The sequence below is a fragment of the Papio anubis genome, chromosome 1, assembly GCF_008728515.1.
Source record: "Papio anubis isolate 15944 chromosome 1, Panubis1.0, whole genome shotgun sequence".
Classification (NCBI taxonomy): domain Eukaryota; kingdom Metazoa; phylum Chordata; class Mammalia; order Primates; family Cercopithecidae; genus Papio; species Papio anubis.
The window spans coordinates 124233713-124250763 of NC_044976.1; the positions used below are offsets into that span (position 1 = coordinate 124233713).

The 17051-nt window shown below is 55.1% G+C and overlaps 1 protein-coding gene across 1 annotated transcript; it reads left to right on the forward strand.

The window, feature by feature from the left end:
* Positions 1–319: 319 nt before the first annotated feature.
* On the forward strand, positions 320–16696 carry NPR1 (natriuretic peptide receptor 1). Its single transcript, XM_003892689.5, has 22 exons — positions 320–1964; positions 2649–2848; positions 3328–3441; positions 3848–3983; positions 4642–4733; positions 5516–5651; positions 5880–5964; positions 7109–7229; positions 8250–8324; positions 8566–8643; positions 9088–9192; positions 9457–9528; positions 9641–9797; positions 10074–10229; positions 10518–10686; positions 11420–11566; positions 11655–11778; positions 12245–12313; positions 12599–12773; positions 13018–13116; positions 15808–15899; positions 16056–16696. The coding sequence occupies exons 1-22, from the start codon at positions 1244–1246 to the stop codon at positions 16116–16118; spliced, it is 3186 nt and encodes a 1061-aa protein (XP_003892738.1). The 5' UTR covers positions 320–1243; the 3' UTR covers positions 16119–16696.
* The last annotated feature ends 355 nt before the right edge of the window (positions 16697–17051 follow it).

Here is a 17051-nt window from a genome sequence, read left to right on the forward strand (position 1 = left end):
GCCCAGCTGTCAAGTGCTCCAAAACCCACTCCCGCAACTTACGCCTTCAATGGTCATTTCCAACAACATCTTCCATAGCCTTCATTTTAACAACCCTCAACACAAAACAGTCATTTTCTTGGGGCGGCCCTGAGGTGTGAACTTCTTCCCTCCCAGCCACCTACCCACTCTCCCCATCTTCCTACAATTTGGGCGCTAAAGATTTAATTCCGCCCTGACACCAGATTATTTTTCACAGCTAATCTGCACAATCTGGAAGGTGGCACGGAGGGAAAGAGAGGGGGATCATAGAAGGACTGGGTAACAAGCACTCTGGGCTCGCCTTCAACTTTAACGGACTTTCCAGAAACCCGTCACCTTCCACCCCACTCCCAAACACACACATCCACGCACTCACACAGTTTCCTGCCAGGATCCCAAACCAGCACACCTTTCACTCTTCCCCCATAAGACCAGGTAGGGGGCGAGGGAAAAGGTGGGGCGAGGGAAAAGGTGGGGCGCAAGCGGGCCCCGGTTGCTTCCACACACAGCCTCCGTTCAGCCCTCCTTTCCATTCCGGCAAGGGCGCGCCTTCAGAAGGTCCTGTCCTCCAAGGAGGTAGGCGTGGGGCGGCCGAGACCCGGGAAGATGGTCCACCGCGAAGCGCGCGGGCTGGGCGGCGGGGAGGAAGGAGTTAAAGATCCAGGATTGGCTCTTCAGTCACTGAGTCTGGGAGGGGAAGCGGCTGGGAGGGAGGGTTCGGAGCTTGGCTCGGGTCCTCCACGGTTCCCTCCGGATAGCTGGAGACTTGGGCCGGCCGGACGCCCCTTCTGGCACACTCCCTGGGGCAGGCGCACACGCACGCTACAAACACACACTCCTCTTTCCTCCCTCGCGCGCCCTCTCCCATCCTTCTTCACGAAGCGCTCGCTCGCACCCTTTCTCTCTCTCTCTCTCTCACTCTCTCTCTCTAACACGCACGCACACGCCCAGTTGTTCACACTCGGGTCCTCTCCGGTCCGACGTTCTCCTGGCACCCACCTGCTCCGCGGCGCCCTGCGCGCCTCCCTCCGTCGCGCCCCTTGCGCTCTCGGCCCAGACCGTCGCAGCTACAGGGGGCCTCGAGCCCCGGGGTGAGCGCCCCCTTCCCGCTCCTGCTCCTTCCCATAGGGACGCGCCTGATGCCTGGGACCGGCCGCTGAGCCGGTGGGGACCGAGAAGGCCATGGTGGGAGCGCTCGCCCGCTGCGGTGCCCGCTGAGACCATGCTGCGGCCCCGGCGCCCCGCCGGCTCCCGCCTGCGCCTGCTCCTGCTCCTGCTGCTGCCGCCGCTGCTGCTGCTGCTCCGGGGCAGCCACGCGGGCAACCTGACAGTAGCCGTGGTACTGCCGCTGGCCAACACCTCGTACCCATGGTCGTGGGCGCGCGTGGGACCCGCCGTGGAGCTGGCCCTGGCCCGGGTGAAGGCGCGCCCCGACTTGCTGCCGGGCTGGACGGTCCGCACGGTGCTGGGCAGCAGCGAGAACGCGCTGGGCGTCTGCTCCGACACCGCAGCGCCCCTGGCCGCGGTGGACCTCAAGTGGGAGCACAACCCCGCCGCGTTCCTGGGCCCGGGCTGCGTGTACGCCGCCGCCCCGGTGGGGCGCTTCACCGCGCACTGGCGGGTCCCGCTGCTGACTGCCGGCGCCCCGGCGCTGGGCTTCGGTGTCAAGGACGAGTATGCGCTGACCACCCGCGCGGGGCCCAGCTACGCCAAGCTGGGGGACTTCGTGGCGGCGCTGCACCGACGGCTGGGCTGGGAGCGCCAAGCGCTCATGCTCTACGCTTACCGGCCGGGTGACGAAGAACACTGCTTCTTCCTCGTGGAGGGGCTGTTCATGCGGGTCCGCGACCGCCTCAATATTACGGTGGACCACCTGGAGTTCGCCGAGGACGACCTCAGCCACTACACCAGGCTGCTGCGGACCATGCCGCGCAAAGGCCGAGGTGAGACGCTGGCACACCCCGTCCCGCAGCTTAGCTGCAGAGCTTCCCCTCTGACCGGCCGGAGGCATCGGGACCTCCTCTCTTGTCTGGGGGTACTCTTCTTTCTCCTCGCCGTTCTTCATTCCACTCTCAGCTCCCCGGTCCTTTGTACAGCTGAGTTTCTATTTCCCTCTCTTCTTCCGCCACCCTCACCACATCTCTATCCTCTCACCTCGCCGACCCCCACTCACTCCCTCCCACCCTAGTACAGCTCGGTTCCGGTCCCTTTTTTCCTCCTGCATTTTCTCTCTTCCCTATAGCCTTCTCCCCTCTTTCATCCTCTCCTCCCATTGCTCCTTATCTCCTCTCTTCTCCCCCTCCCTCACTCCTCTCGCCCTCCTGGCCCCACCCTTCTCCACCTTCAGCTCCACTATCCCGCTCTCCCTACCTGTTCCTTCCTCGCTTCCGCCCCCTCCTCCCCTCTTTCCCCTTCCCCCCCCCCCCCCCCACGCCCCGCCTCTCCTTCCACCCTTCGTCTATCTCCTGCTGTGGCCTAGGCTGAGCCGGGAGTTACCACTTAACTCTCACTGGGTCTCTCCTGCCCCCTATCTCTAAACTTCCTACCCTGGATGCCCCAGCTTTCCTACTCCTGTCTCTCCCGCAGTACCTAGGCTTCTCCCTCTGACTCCCCGTCTTTTTCTCCAGTTATCTACATCTGCAGCTCCCCTGACGCCTTCAGAACCCTGATGCTCCTGGCCCTGGAAGCTGGCTTGTGTGGGGAGGACTACGTTTTCTTCCACCTGGATATCTTTGGGCAAAGCCTGCAAGGTGGACAGGGCCCTGCTCCCCGCAGGCCCTGGGAGAGAGGGGATGGACAGGATGTCAGTGCCCGCCAGGCCTTTCAAGTGAGTACCTAGGTTTGAAGCCCAGGCTGTCTCAGCTTGTGGCACATAATTTCTGGGCACTGTGTCCCTCAGCGTCTGAAAGAATTCCAGAAAAGAGGTTTTTGTCTGTTTGTTTCTTTATGCACTCCTGGTAACTCACAGAACAGAAGAGGTTGGTGATGCTCACTGGGAATTAAGCAATGAAGGGCAGGGGACTGCACAGGGGCGCTTTGGCACCAGCAGGCTAAAAAGATAAGAACATGGCTTGAGGCGGGGGGAGGATAAAGTCCCACAGCCTGGACAGGACTTGGAGAAGCCATCCCATTGGATCCTCTGCTTTGGAGTGGGCATCACTTCATGCAGGGCATAGGGTCCAGTTTGACCTTGAGCTAAGCAGAGATGCAGCTCTGGGAGGTGGGCTCCCGACTGTTGGGGCCCCACAGTACTGAGGGGATAGAGTCAGCTCCCAACTCTCTGCTCTCCACTGACACCTTCCTCAGGCTGCCAAAATCATTACATATAAAGAGCCAGATAATCCCGAGTACTTGGAATTCCTGAAGCAGCTAAAACACCTGGCTCGTGAGCAGTTCAACTTCACCGTGGAGGATGGCCTGGTAAGAAGGGGTCCCGGGACCCTCCAGCGTGGACCTCCAGCCCCCACTCCACGACCCTCTGCCAGCCTCCATCCTTCCCTATTCCCAGTTCTCCCCTTCCCTCCCTTCCCATTGTTCCATGTCTCTCGAGATGATGGAGGAGGACACTGGCAAGTTCAGCCTCTGAAACTCAGGTCATCATCAGTAATATGGAGACGATACATCCTGCTCTGTCTACCTAGCAGGATTCAGGACGTGATGCTAATCCAAAGGCATCATTTAAATAGTAAAATCTCCCTGTGAAGTAGCGGTGTTATTTTCTCCCATCCTCTTCCAAAATCCCAGTGCCTCTCATTCCCTTCCCCACAGCTCCCACCTCCATACCCTTCATACGCCCACCCCAGCCAACCTCTGTTTGCCCCTACAGGTGAACACCATCCCAGCATCCTTCCACGATGGGCTCCTGCTCTATATCCAGGCAGTGACGGAGACTCTGGCACATGGGGGAACTGTTACTGATGGGGAGAACATCACTCAGCGGATGTGGAACCGAAGCTTTCAAGGTCAGGGCCTGGAGGTGGTTGGAATGGGCTGCCTTGGGGGATGAATCCCAGGTGCCCAGTGTAAAGCCATGAGAAGCCTATTGCCCTGCAGCACAGTTACCTATGCACACCAGCCTTTTCCTCCACAGCTTTTATTCAGGCCCATCCCTCAGAAGTCCTACTAAGTGTCCAATCTCAATCATCCCTGCTGGGCACTGAATTCTTTTACTTTTTTTTTTTTTTTTTTGAGATGGAGTCTCACTCTGTCCCCAAGACTGGAGGGCAGTGGTGCGATCTCAGCTCGCTTCAACCTCCGCCTCCCAGGTTCAAGCGATTCTCCTGCCTCAGCCTCTTGAGTAGCTGGGATTACAGGTGCCCTCCACCAATGCCTGTCTAATTTTTTTTTCTTTTTTCTTTTTTTAGTAGAGACAGGGTTTCACCACGTTGGTCAGGCTGGTCTTGAGCTCCTGACCTCAGGTGATCTGCCCGCCTCAGCCTCCCAAAGTGCTGGGATTACAAGTGTGAGCCACAGTGCCCAGCCCTTTTACCATTTACTATCATTCTGTATACATATATGTTTGGAAGGCAAGACAAAAAAGATTAGAGGATGAAGAGATGAAGTGGGGCACCCCTGAACTTCCATTCTCTCAAACATAATCGTCTTCCCCCATGTCCTCAGGTGTGACAGGATACCTAAAAATTGATAGCAGTGGCGATCGGGAAACAGACTTCTCCCTCTGGGATATGGATCCCGAGACTGGTGCCTTCAGCGTAAGTTTGTGCACCCAGAAGACAGTGCCAATTCCAAATGACATCTCACCCTCCCACTTCCCTCCCCACAGCCCTGCCAGGGCACCTGTTTATCCTGTAGCCATTCTACCGTGCCTGGACACTTACGAGAGCCCTGGATAAAACAGACCCAGCTCCAGTCTGGGGAAGCCACCAGAATGATAGGGACCCACAGGCATCACACTTGGGGAGCCCCATGCCTGAGGAAGGAGCACAACCCTGCCCTCGGGGAGCCCTGAAAGGAGGCAGCAGGACCACCTCCCAGCAGAGACAGGGTGGTGAAGGACGCACATTACATAACTCTGTAATTGAGTGGGGACAGGAAGGTGCTGAGGCCAATGGTGGCAAGGGACAGGTCATCCAGAGAAGGCCTCCTGGAAGAGGGGCACATGGACTGGGCCTGGGAATGTAGGCTGAGGTGAACACTACCTTCTGTTTTCTACCAAGAAAATAGGTAGAGAAAAATCAGTGCTTGGTTGGTGCTTCAACCAAGATTATAAACCCCCTGAGTGTAGACATCGTGTTCTAAATGGAGTTTTCTTTATAAATCCCTTGATAGTTTTCAGGTGTTTCCACTTGAATAATATGTGTGTGGTATGAGGTCCTGTATCCAGTTGCAGCAGGGGCTTGGTAAGCAGGTGACAACCCAGATACATATAGGCTCTGGAAGCAGAGCTGGGGTAGGTGGGAGGTGAGACTGCTGCACTGCACAGCAGGCCTTCCCCACAGGCCCTGGCCTAGCCACCACTCCTGCTCTCCCTTAGGTTGTACTGAACTACAATGGGACTTCCCAAGAGCTGGTGGCCGTGTCAGGGCGCAAACTGAACTGGCCCCTGGGGTACCCTCCTCCTGACATCCCCAAATGTGGCTTTGACAACGAAGACCCAGCATGCAACCAAGGTGACTGCCCCTTGCCTTCCAGGCCTCCATCCCGGAGATGCTGCATCCTTCCCCTAAGCACAGTTGAGTAGGTGCTCCTGTCCCACACTGAGGGCTTCCTGGAGAATGATTCCTGCCTTTTTCTCCCCTTCATCCATCATCCCAGTTCACTGATGGACTATTAGAAAGTTCTTCCTCCTGCTGTCTAACCCAAATCTCTCTTGCTGCAATATGGACTCTCTCCTGCAGATCACCTTTCTACCCTGGAGGTGCTGGCTTTGGTGGGCAGCCTCTCCCTGCTCAGCATTCTGATTGTCTCCTTCTTCATATACAGGTGAGCTGTGATGTGGGGGGCTGAGTGAGGCTGGAGGACCCGGAGAACCAATAGCAGAGGAGGTGGTGGGGACCCAGAGGGAAGAGGGCAGGGGTGAACGGACAGCAGGGGAAAACTAAGGGAGATGAGGAAGAAAGGAGGCTTAAAAGCCAGAGGAGAGAGAAAGAGAAGGGAATGGCAGGCGAGGGGAGGAGACAAGGATAGGAATGGCCAAGGAGAGTCAGAGAGATCCAAGAAGCAGAGAAGTTGATGCGTGACATCATGGGGGCGTAGACTGGTTTCCCTTGCTACTCTTGCAGGCCAGATGGGAAGCAATGTTCTGAACCTTGGGATCATGCCCATGTTAGTTGAGAAGGGTGGTGAGCCCTGGTGTGTGCCAGGTGCCCAACCTAGAGTGGAGAGGGGAGCTAAATGAGCCCTGTTCCTGCCGTCCAGTGGAGGCTAAAATGAAGTATAGGAGGAGTTAATGATATACGAAAGCAAAGAAGGAGGGGAGAAAATCACTGCTGGTTGAACATAAAATATATGCCAAGCACTTCCACGTATACTATTTCTTTTTTTCTTTTTCTTTTTCTTTTTTTTTTTTTTGAGATGGAGTCTCGCTCTGTCGCCAGACTGGAGTGCAGTGGCATGATCTCGACTCACTGCAACCTCCGCCTCCCAGGTTCAAGTGATTCTCCTGCCTCAGCCTCCCATGTAGCTGGGACTGCAGGTGCATGCCACCACGCTCAGCTAATTTTTGTATTTTTAGTAGAGACAGAGTTTCACCATGTTGGCCAGGATAGTTTCGATCTCTTGACCTCATGATCTGCCCGCCTCGGCCTCCCAAAGTGTTGGGATTACAGGCATGAGCCACCGCACCTGGCCTCACACACACTTTCTTTTCATTCTTATAATAGTTAAGAATGAAATAGATATTGAGGCCTCATTCCCAAATAAGGACATTGAGGTGATTCCCCCAAGGTCCCCAGTGAGGCAGAATTTCCCCCAGCCGTCCTGATTCTCGGTCCAGAGTATATAATTCCCCCTCCATCTCTGACCACGCATCATGGTGTGGTCCCACGGCTCTGAGGAGGGGCTGCTGAGCACCCTGCCCTGGGTCAGGGGCTCAGCCATGGGCTCAGATGCAACCTTCGTACCCCAGGAAGATGCAGCTGGAGAAGGAACTGGCCTCGGAGCTGTGGCGGGTGCGCTGGGAGGACGTTGAGCCCAGTAGCCTTGAGAGGCACCTGCGGAGTGCGGGCAGCCGGCTGACCCTGAGCGGGGTAAGAACGCTAGTGTTTGTGTTGGGGGGCAATAAAGGAGAGCTAGGTACAAGGGGCAGTGCCTGAGGGGTAGGGAAGGGAGCAGGAGTCTAGTCCCAGCTCCGCTTTCACTTGCTGTGTGACCTTGAGCGACTCATAGTCCCTCTCTGAGACTGTTTCAGATGATGATTACAGCTGCAGAGCCTCCCTCACAGGGCTCTTTTAAAGGTCAGAGGAGACAGTACCTGTGAAAACACATTTAAAAAAAAAAAAAGCGGCCGGGCGCGGTGGCTCAAGCCTGTAATCCCAGCACTTTGGGAGGCCGAGACGGGTGGATCACGAGGTCAGGAGATCGAGACCATCCTGGCTAACATGGTGAAACCCCGTCTCTACTAAAAAAATTTTAAAAACTAGCCTGGCGAGGTGGCGGGCGCCTGTAGTCCCAGCTACTCGGGAGACTGAGGCAGGAGAATGGCATGAACCCAGGAGGCAGAGCTTGCAGTGAGCTGAGATCCGGCCACTGCACACCAGCCCGGGCAGCAGAGCGAGACTCCGTCTCAAAAAAAAAAAAAAAAAAAAAAAGCAAATGAGGAGATTTTGTGATGTGGAATATAAAGCAGGGCGGGCCAGGCACGGTGGCTTACATCTGCAATCCTAGCGCATTGGGAGACCAAGGCAGGAGGATTGCTTGTGCCTGGGAGTTCAAGACCAGCCTGGGCAACATAGCAAGACATCATCTCTACAAATAATACAAAGATTAGCCGGGCATGGTGGCACATGCCTGTAGTCCCAGCTACTCTGTAGGCTGAGGTGAAAGGATCATCTGAGTCCAAGAGTCTGAGGCGGCAGTGAGCTAGGATAGCGCTGCTGCACTTCAGCCTGGACGACACAGCGATACTACATCTCAAAAAAAAACCCAACATCAAAAAGGGCACAAAGATAAGGCAGGATAAGGCAGGGTAATAAAGACCAGAGCACAAGCAATCAGGATGCAGACTGGGCCCATCGGTTGACCATTCCTCCTGCTCTCCCTCCTTTCAGAGAGGCTCCAATTACGGCTCCCTGCTAACCACAGAGGGCCAGTTCCAAGTCTTTGCCAAGACAGCATATTATAAGGTGGGCCTGGGGAAAGATCACTGGGCCTTGGGACTGGGGCAGGAGTGTACTCTGATGGAGGACTGGTGGGGGGTTCTGAGGGAAGGAGTAAGCTGGTGGGGAGCAGCAGATGGAGGCCCTGGGGGTGGGCTATTGGGAACAAGTGAGGGTCCTGAGGGCAGGGATGGGCTGTCGGGAGCAGCTGGAATTCCCAGGACATGGGACCATGCTCTTACAGTGACAGTCTCCATTCCATGCCCAGGGCAACCTCGTGGCTGTGAAACGTGTGAACCGTAAACGCATTGAGCTGACACGAAAAGTCCTGTTTGAACTGAAGCATGTAATGTGGGGAGTGAGGCAGTGGCATGGAGAAGGGGCCCATGGGGACACAAGGGAGACTGGCCAACAGAACTAGTTATGGAGGGACCTCAGGGTACCCCAAGAAAGAGGCAGGGACTGGAGCCCTGGGATGGACCTTCATTTTGTGGGTGGGATGGGGGGATCCTAAGCTTGGAGAAGAGACCACTGGAGATAACCTGGAGGAATCTTGAGGGGCCATATGTGATGTCCCTGGGGAAGAGAGAGCTTAGGAGGCAGAGGGAGTAGGAGCAGATTCTGGGGAGGGTGGGCTAAAGGACATGGGTGGGAATCACCAGGGAAGATCCTGGTGATGGTTGCAGAAAATGAGTAAGGAGTTAAGAAGAGTGAGGGTCCCTGAGGCTAATGAGCAGCTTGGTGACGAGTGAGGTCTCTGTCAAGCTCCGGATGCTGGTCCCACTTGCAGATGCGGGATGTGCAGAATGAACACCTGACCAGGTTTGTGGGAGCCTGCACCGACCCCCCCAATATCTGCATCCTCACAGAGTACTGTCCCCGTGGGAGCCTGCAGGTGAGGGGGACAAGGGGTGTCAAGAAACCTGGATTCTAGCCCTGGCTCTGCCCCTGACTGGCCATAAGACCCCAGGCATACCTCACCCTCTTTCTGACCTTTCTGGCTCCATGTGTAAAATGGGAGTTGGGGGAGGGCAGTGGCACTAGAGCCAATCCAAAGTTTTGTCCTGTTCTACCAGTTCTCATCAGTAGGACCCTGCACCCTCCTCCAACTCCCAGGGGGGTCTGCAGGGGATTGGTCTGACTCTTACTGCCCCAGTAGGACATTCTGGAGAATGAGAGCATCACCCTGGACTGGATGTTCCGGTACTCGCTCACCAATGACATCGTCAAGGTATGCCCCTAAGCACCTATTGGATGTGTAGGGGAGGGGCCAGGTATGCTTCTCCTGGCCACGGGTGTAGGTCCCACTCATGGCCAAGACTTCTGCCCACTCACGTTTCCAGGGCATGCTGTTTCTACACAATGGGGCTATCTGCTCCCATGGGAACCTCAAGTCATCCAACTGCGTGGTAGATGGGCGCTTTGTGCTCAAGATCACCGACTATGGGCTGGAGAGCTTCAGAGACCTGGACCCAGAGCAAGGACACACCCTTTATGCCAGTGAGCCTCGACTCTTGAACCCTAACACCTGCCCCCAGCACCACCCAGCAGGGAGACTGATGCAAGGCCTCTGATGGGCTTGGGCATGCTTGTCCTGACTCCAGTCTCAATTCATTCACCCATGAAAAGGAAAGCCAGACAAAGTGGTCTCTAAGGCCTCCTCTAGCTCTAACACTCTGTGATGCATCCAGATCAGTTTCGGCCACATCCTTGTTTCCCCCTCACCCCTTAGCTTTGGGCTCCCTCACTCGGTGACCACCGACCTCTGACCCACAGAAAAGCTGTGGACGGCCCCTGAGCTCCTGCGAATGGCTTCACCCCCTGTGCGGGGCTCCCAGGCTGGTGACATATACAGCTTTGGGATCATCCTTCAGGAGATTGCCCTGAGGAGTGGGGTCTTCCATGTGGAAGGTTTGGACCTCAGCCCCAAAGGTGAGAGGACCACGCCTTCCTTAAACCCAGCCACAGTCTCAAAGAACCCCGGCCACAGTCTCAAAGAACCCCAGCCCCAGGGAGAGGGTCCCCTGGCAGCACCACCACATCTTCCTTCTGGAATGGGGCTCAGTCACCACTCTTTGACCCACTGCTGCCAGTGACCAGTCCCCCGCCCCCATGCCTTGGTCTTGGACTTCCCCTGCCATCCCAGCTGGTTGTCCCAGTCTCTCACTAGGCCCTTGGCCTAGTGGCCCCACCCCTCAGCTCCCCTACCCCCCAATACAGAGATCATCGAGCGGGTGACTCGGGGTGAGCAGCCCCCCTTCCGGCCCTCCCTGGCCCTGCAGAGTCACCTGGAGGAGTTGGGACTGCTGATGCAGCGGTGCTGGGCTGAGGACCCACAGGAGAGGCCACCATTCCAGCAGATCCGTCTGACGTTGCGCAAGTTTAACAGGTCCCTGGTGTTTGTCATGGATCCCCCAGGCCCCTCCTCCACAGCCGCCATTTACCCAATGCTTCTGGCTCTGGCTTATCCCAGCAGTGGCAGAGGAAGACCACTCATCTCCTCCCTATACATAGTCTGCTCCAGACCACCACAGCCTCACGACCCTCTTCACAAATACAGCATGACTCAGCTGTCCCCCCAGTCCCCTGCCATTCATACCCCTTCCCTCCACCATTGACACCCCACACCCTTCCTGCCCACTCCCCTTGCTGGTCTCTAGACTTCTCAGCAGTGTGTAGAGTAGATGGGCCTCCTGCCTCCTGCCCTGTAGGCTCTTCGCCCTCTATGGGAGCTCCTGGCCCAGCCCTTAATTTCCGTTCCCCATTGTGCCCACCAGGCCCAGTTCCTCCAGACATACCCTTCTGTGGCCATCACTTTGTCCACAATTGACCCTTGTCATTCTCCACCTTCTCTACCTCCTTCTAACTCACTGGGTTCAACAAAGATGAACAAAATGTCCATATGTCTGAAGCTTCATACTTGACCTTGGGGTCTTAGAGAGGAATTGAACTTTCTTCCTTTTGTTTTCCCCTGCTCCCCAGTATCCTGCTATGCCCTCAACCCTGAGCCTCTCTAGAGACCCCACTGCAGCCTGAGCCAGGGGAGAGCCTAGGGGTGGGCGCTCCCGGGTAGGCTGTGCTGCTCCTCTCTCACCACCCCCACTGCCACCCTCTGCCCCCAGAGAGAACAGCAGCAACATCCTGGACAACTTGCTGTCCCGCATGGAGCAGTATGCAAACAATCTGGAGGAACTGGTGGAGGAACGGACCCAGGCGTACCTGGAGGAGAAGCGCAAGGCTGAGGCCCTGCTCTACCAGATCCTGCCTCAGTGAGTGCCTGAGTCTGGGGACCCCCACACAAACAAAGCCCCTGTCCCGACACCCCATTCTGATCCTGCACCTGCCCTGACCCCTTAGCTCAGTGGCTGAGCAGCTGAAGCGTGGGGAGACAGTGCAGGCCGAAGCCTTTGACAGCGTTACCATCTACTTCAGTGACATTGTGGGTTTCACGGCGCTGTCGGCAGAGAGCACGCCCATGCAGGTAGGCTGGGGTTCAGCTGCAGGTGCCAGGTAAGCACGCTGGCCTGGTTCAGTGTCTGGATCCCACCAGACCTGCCTTCTGGTTCTGCTTTACCCACCTGACCCCAGGTGGGGTCCCCTACTTCCTGTCTCTCTTTTTTTTTTTTTTTTTTTTGAGACGGAGTCTCGCTCTATCGCCCAGGCTGGAGTGCAGTGGCCGGATCTCAGCTCACTGCAAGCTCCGCCTCCCGGGTTTACGCCATTCTCCTGCCTCAGCCTCCCGAGTAGCTGGGACTACAGGCGCCTGCCACCTCGCCCGGCTAGTTTTTTGTATTTTTTTAGTAGAGACGGGGTTTCACCGTGTTAGCCAGGATGGTCTCGATCTCCTGACCTTGTGATCCGCCCGTCTCGGCCTCCCAAAGTGCTGGGATTACAGGCTTGAGCCACCGCGCCCGGCCTTGTCTCTCTTAGCTTCTCTTCCCTTCCAGGTGGTGACGCTGCTCAATGACCTGTACACTTGCTTTGATGCTGTCATAGATAACTTTGATGTGTACAAGGTGAGGGTGGGAGTGGGGATGGGAAGGGACAGACAGACATGGACAAGGTCAGAAAAAGATGAGGCATAGGCAGAATGATGTGGAGTCTTAAGAGAGGAGACCAGGAGACACAGGCAGAGACAGTGACACAGGGAGACCCGGGAACAGGTAGAGAACCCATGTGGGATGGGGGATGAGCAAAGATAGATGAGGGTACAGAATGACAGATGCTGCACCCAGTGTGACGGTGTGGCTAGCCGCACAGTTGCAGCCCTCAAGTCCTTCACCCCCTTGCCACTCCCACAGGTGGAGACAATTGGCGATGCCTACATGGTGGTGTCGGGGCTCCCTGTGCGGAACGGGCGGCTGCACGCCTGCGAGGTAGCCCGCATGGCCCTGGCTCTGTTGGATGCTGTGCGCTCCTTCCGAATCCGCCACCGTCCGCAGGAGCAGCTGCGCTTGCGCATTGGCATCCACACAGGTAAAGCCACTGAAGGTGCAGGCGGGCATCCAGAGGCCAAGGCTTCACAAGGGAACTTGTCCCCTGGCCCAGCCCCTCACCCTTTCATCTCTCTCTCTCTATCTCACACACACACACACACACACACACAGCTGGGACCTCAGATCCTGCCTTCTGCCTCTCCTGGATTGTCCACCTACCTCCCTTAACACCCCTCCCTCCCTCACTCGCTGGTGGGCTCTGCTCCTTCCCTTGCTCCTCCCAGGACCCGTGTGTGCTGGAGTGGTGGGACTGAAGATGCCCCGTTACTGTCTCTTTGGAGATACAGTCAACACAGCCTCAAGAATGGAGTCTAATGGGGAAGGTACAGTGCCCCCTTCTAGAGGGAATGGGGAGGGCAGGGTGGCCAAGGGAAATGCCACCCTGGGGCAGCCTGTGCCTGCACAGCCCGTTTCAGCTCCTAGCCCTTTAGCCTCCCAAGTTCCCCTTCTCATAATATAAATAGTTCAACCTGGGCTCATCACCTTGACTGTAATCAGAGACTCAGGTTCCTGCTGCCCCTCTTGTCAAACGATGTAAAAGTATTTCCAGACCAGTGTTGGAGAATTCCCAGCAGGAATCCTATTTTAAGACCCTCTGTGGGCTGGGCGCGGTGACTCACACCTGTCATCCCAGCACTTTGGGAGGCCGAGGTGGGTGGATCACCTGAGGTCGGGGGTTCAAGACCAGCCTGACCAATATGATGAAATCCTGTCTCTACTAAAAATACAAAAAACTAGCCAGGCGTGCTGGCAGGCGCCTGTAATCCCAGTTACTCGGGAAGCTGAGGCAGGAGAATTGCTTAAACCCGGGAGGCAGAGGTTGCGGTAAGCCAAGATGGCACCATGCACCCCAGCTTGGGCAACAAGAGTGAAACTCTGTCTGAGAAAAAACCCTCTGCTCCACCTTTGATGTGGTAAAGATGGCTTCAGAGCCAGCATACTTGGCTGTGAATCTCAGCTCCACAGCTGGCTGTGTGTCAGTTTGCTATACCTCTCTGAGCCATGGTTTTCCTCATCTGTAAAATGAGAGGAAAAAATCTACCTCACAGGGATTATGTGAGAAATCCATAAAAAATGTCTACCACATAATTGTCATTTAACTTTTCCAAGCCTTAGCTGATTATCTGTAAAATGATGTCTATCTCAGGATTGCAAGAAGCCTAGCACAAACCCTGGTACCCAGTAGGCACCTAATAAATTCTTGCTCCCACCCGCCCCTTGCTCTTGCCTCTTGTTTATCTTCCGTCCTCCTACTGTATTCGACATAATTCAATGCAGTAAACATTTATTGAGTGACTACTGAATGCCAGGCCCTTGGATAGTAACATGATCCAGACCCAGAGTTAGCTGAGAAATTCACGTGGACCCCATCTAAACCTTATGGTGAAAGAAAGGCTGCTTGGGAGCCAGTTCTGGGAGCCCAGAGGGATCTAGTTCGGCAGATATTCCCTGGGCACTGTTTTGGCAGCTGTCAGAGTAGAGCCCCTTGCTGAGGTCCAGTCCTCAAGGAGCACATTGCCAGAAATTGTTCAACATTCTGGGTGCCGGCGACGCTTGTAATCCCGGCACTTTGGGAGGTCAAGGCAGGCAGATCACTTGAGGCCAGGAATTGGAGACTAGCCTGGCCAACATGGGTGAACCTCCTGTCTCTACTAAAAATACAAAAAATTAGCCAGGCGTGGTGGCGTGTGCCTGTAATCCCAGCTACTCAGGAGGCTGAGACATGAGAATCACTTGAACCCGGGAGGTGGATGTTGCAGTGATTCGAGATTGCACCCCTGGGCAACAGAGAGAGACTGTCTCAAAAAAAAAAAAAAAAAGAAAGAAAGAAAGAAAAGAAAAGAAAGAAACTGTTAAACACAACAAGGCCACTGTGATTGATGCAAACCCCAGAAGTAAGGACGTGAGTTCAGACAGTGGTCAAAGAGAGGGTGTGGCAATATTGGGCCCCACTCCATCACTGACCTCCTCAGCCACTTGGGCAGATCACCCTGGGCCTCAGGTCCTCGGCCACAAAATGAGGGTATAATTTATTAAATCGTGAAAGCAACAATTTACATAGTGCTTCCTAGGTAGCACATTCCGTTTGAATACTTTACGGATGTTGAATTTAATCCTCACAACAAGGTTTTGAGATAGGTACTGACACTATCAGCATTTTACAGATTAGGAAAAGGAGCAGAGAGAATTTATATTACATACCCAAGCAAGTATCCAAGCTGAGGTTCATACTGAAGCAGTGCAGGATCCAAAGTGCCAGCTCCTAAGCACTATGCTGTGTTGAGCCCAGTGACACTCCAGAGTGCTGTCCAACAGGATGTTCTGCAGTCATGAAAATGCTCTGTATTCTGTGCTGTCCAATGCAGTAGCCTCTAGGCACATGTGACTACTGATCACTGGAAATGTGACGGGTGCAAATGAGGCCCTGATTTTTTTTTTTTTTTTTTTTTTTTTGGAGACAGAGTCTCGCTCTGTCGCCCAGGCTGGATGGAGTGCAGTGGTGCAATCTCAGCTCCCTGCAACCTCCACCTCCCAGGTTCCAGTGATTCTCCTGCCTCAGCCTCCTGAGTAGCTGGAATTACAGGTGTGAGCCACCACACCCAGCTAATTTTTGTATTTTTAGTAGAGATGGGGTTTCGCCATATTGGCCAGGCTGGTCTTCAACTCCTGGCCTCAAGTGATCCTCGTGCCTCAGCCTCCCAAAGTTCTGGGATTACAGGTGTAAGCCACAGCACCCAGCCTGAATTTTTAACTGTATTTAGTTTAAATTAATTTAAGTTGAAACAGGCACACGTGATTAGTGGCTACTGTATTGGATTACACAGCTCCAGAGTTCTAAATGAGAGGCTAATGTCACGCACTACATGCAGGGAGTGGGGCAGCTCTGAGCTAGAGAGGGAAAAGAGGGAGAGAGGGTACCTGTCCACCCCCACAGTCCCTGGTCTCTTTTGCCTCTACTTTCCTGCTCTCCTGTCCCACATTGCTCACCTTCCGTTCTCCCCTGTCCTACCCAGCCCTGAAGATCCACTTGTCTTCTGAGACCAAGGCTGTCCTGGAGGAGTTTGGTGGTTTCGAGCTGGAGCTTCGAGGGGATGTAGAAATGAAGGTAGAGGGGGAAGCCTCTGTCCTCCCCACCTTTTGGGGTCCTAGAAGGAGTTACCCTTCTCAAGCAGCCAACACCACTCCCATCCCTAAGCCTCTCATCTGACTGGGGAAAGGGCATGTGCCACTCCCCAGCCCATCCTCTTCTTTTTCCCTCCAGGGCAAAGGCAAGGTTCGGACCTACTGGCTCCTGGGGGAGCGGGGGAGTAGCACCCGAGGCTGACCTGCCTCCTCTCCTATCCCTCCACACCTCCCTACCCTGTGCCAGAAGCCACAGAGGTGCCAGGCCTCAGCCTCGCCCACAGCAGCCCCATCACCAAAGGATGGAAGTCGTTTGAATAGCTCAGGTGTGCTGACCCCAGTGAAGACACCAGATAGGACCTCTGAGAGGGGACTGGCATGGGGGGATCTCAGAGCTTACAGGCTGAGCCAAGCCCACGGCCATGCACAGGGACACACACACAGGCACATGCACCTGCTCTCCACCTGGACTCAGGCCGGGCTGGGCTGTGGATTCCTGCTCCCCTCCCCTCCCCATGCTCTCCTCCCTCAGCCTTGCTACCCTGTGACTTATTGGGAGGAGAAATAGTCACCTGAAGGGGAACAAGAAAAGAGACTAGATGAAGTGAGGGCAGGGGAGCCCACATCTGGGCCTGGCCCACAATACCTGATTCCCCGACCCCCTCCACGCAGCAGTAGACACAGTGCACAGGGGAGAAGAGGGGTGGCGCAGAAGGGTTGGGGGCCTGTATGCCTTGCTTCTACTGTGAGCAGAGACAATTAAAATCTTTATTCCAGTGACAGTGTCTCTTCTTGAGGGAGACAGGGTTGCCAGAAAACAGTCAGTTCTCCACTCTCTACTTCAAATAAGACTCTCGCTTCTTGTTCTACAAGGGCCTAGAAGGAGAAGTAAAAAAAAGACTCGATTCTTAAGCTGGGAATGCAGGCTCTGAGAGTAGTAACAGCCTATGAATTGCCCAGCAGTGCTGAAACTGGTTTAAGGACCCATTTACACCCTTAAGAATTATTATTATTGGCCGGGCACAGTGGCTCATGCCTGTAATCCCAGCACTTTGGGAGGCTGAGGCGGATGGATCACCTGAGATCAGGAGTTCAAAACCAGCCTGGCCAACATGGTGAAACCCCATCTCTACTA

Bases quoted from the DNA above. Each gene is read 5' to 3' on its own strand.
- NPR1 (XM_003892689.5), top strand. From the start codon at position 1,244: ATGCTGCGGCCCCGGCGCCCCGCCGGCTCCCGCCTGCGCCTGCTCCTG. The intron at 1,965-2,648 runs GTGAGACGCTGG...CTTTTTCTCCAG, and splicing joins CATGCCGCGCAAAGGCCGAG to TTATCTACATCTGCAGCTCC. The intron at 5,965-7,108 runs GTGAGCTGTGAT...TTCGTACCCCAG, and splicing joins GTCTCCTTCTTCATATACAG to GAAGATGCAGCTGGAGAAGG.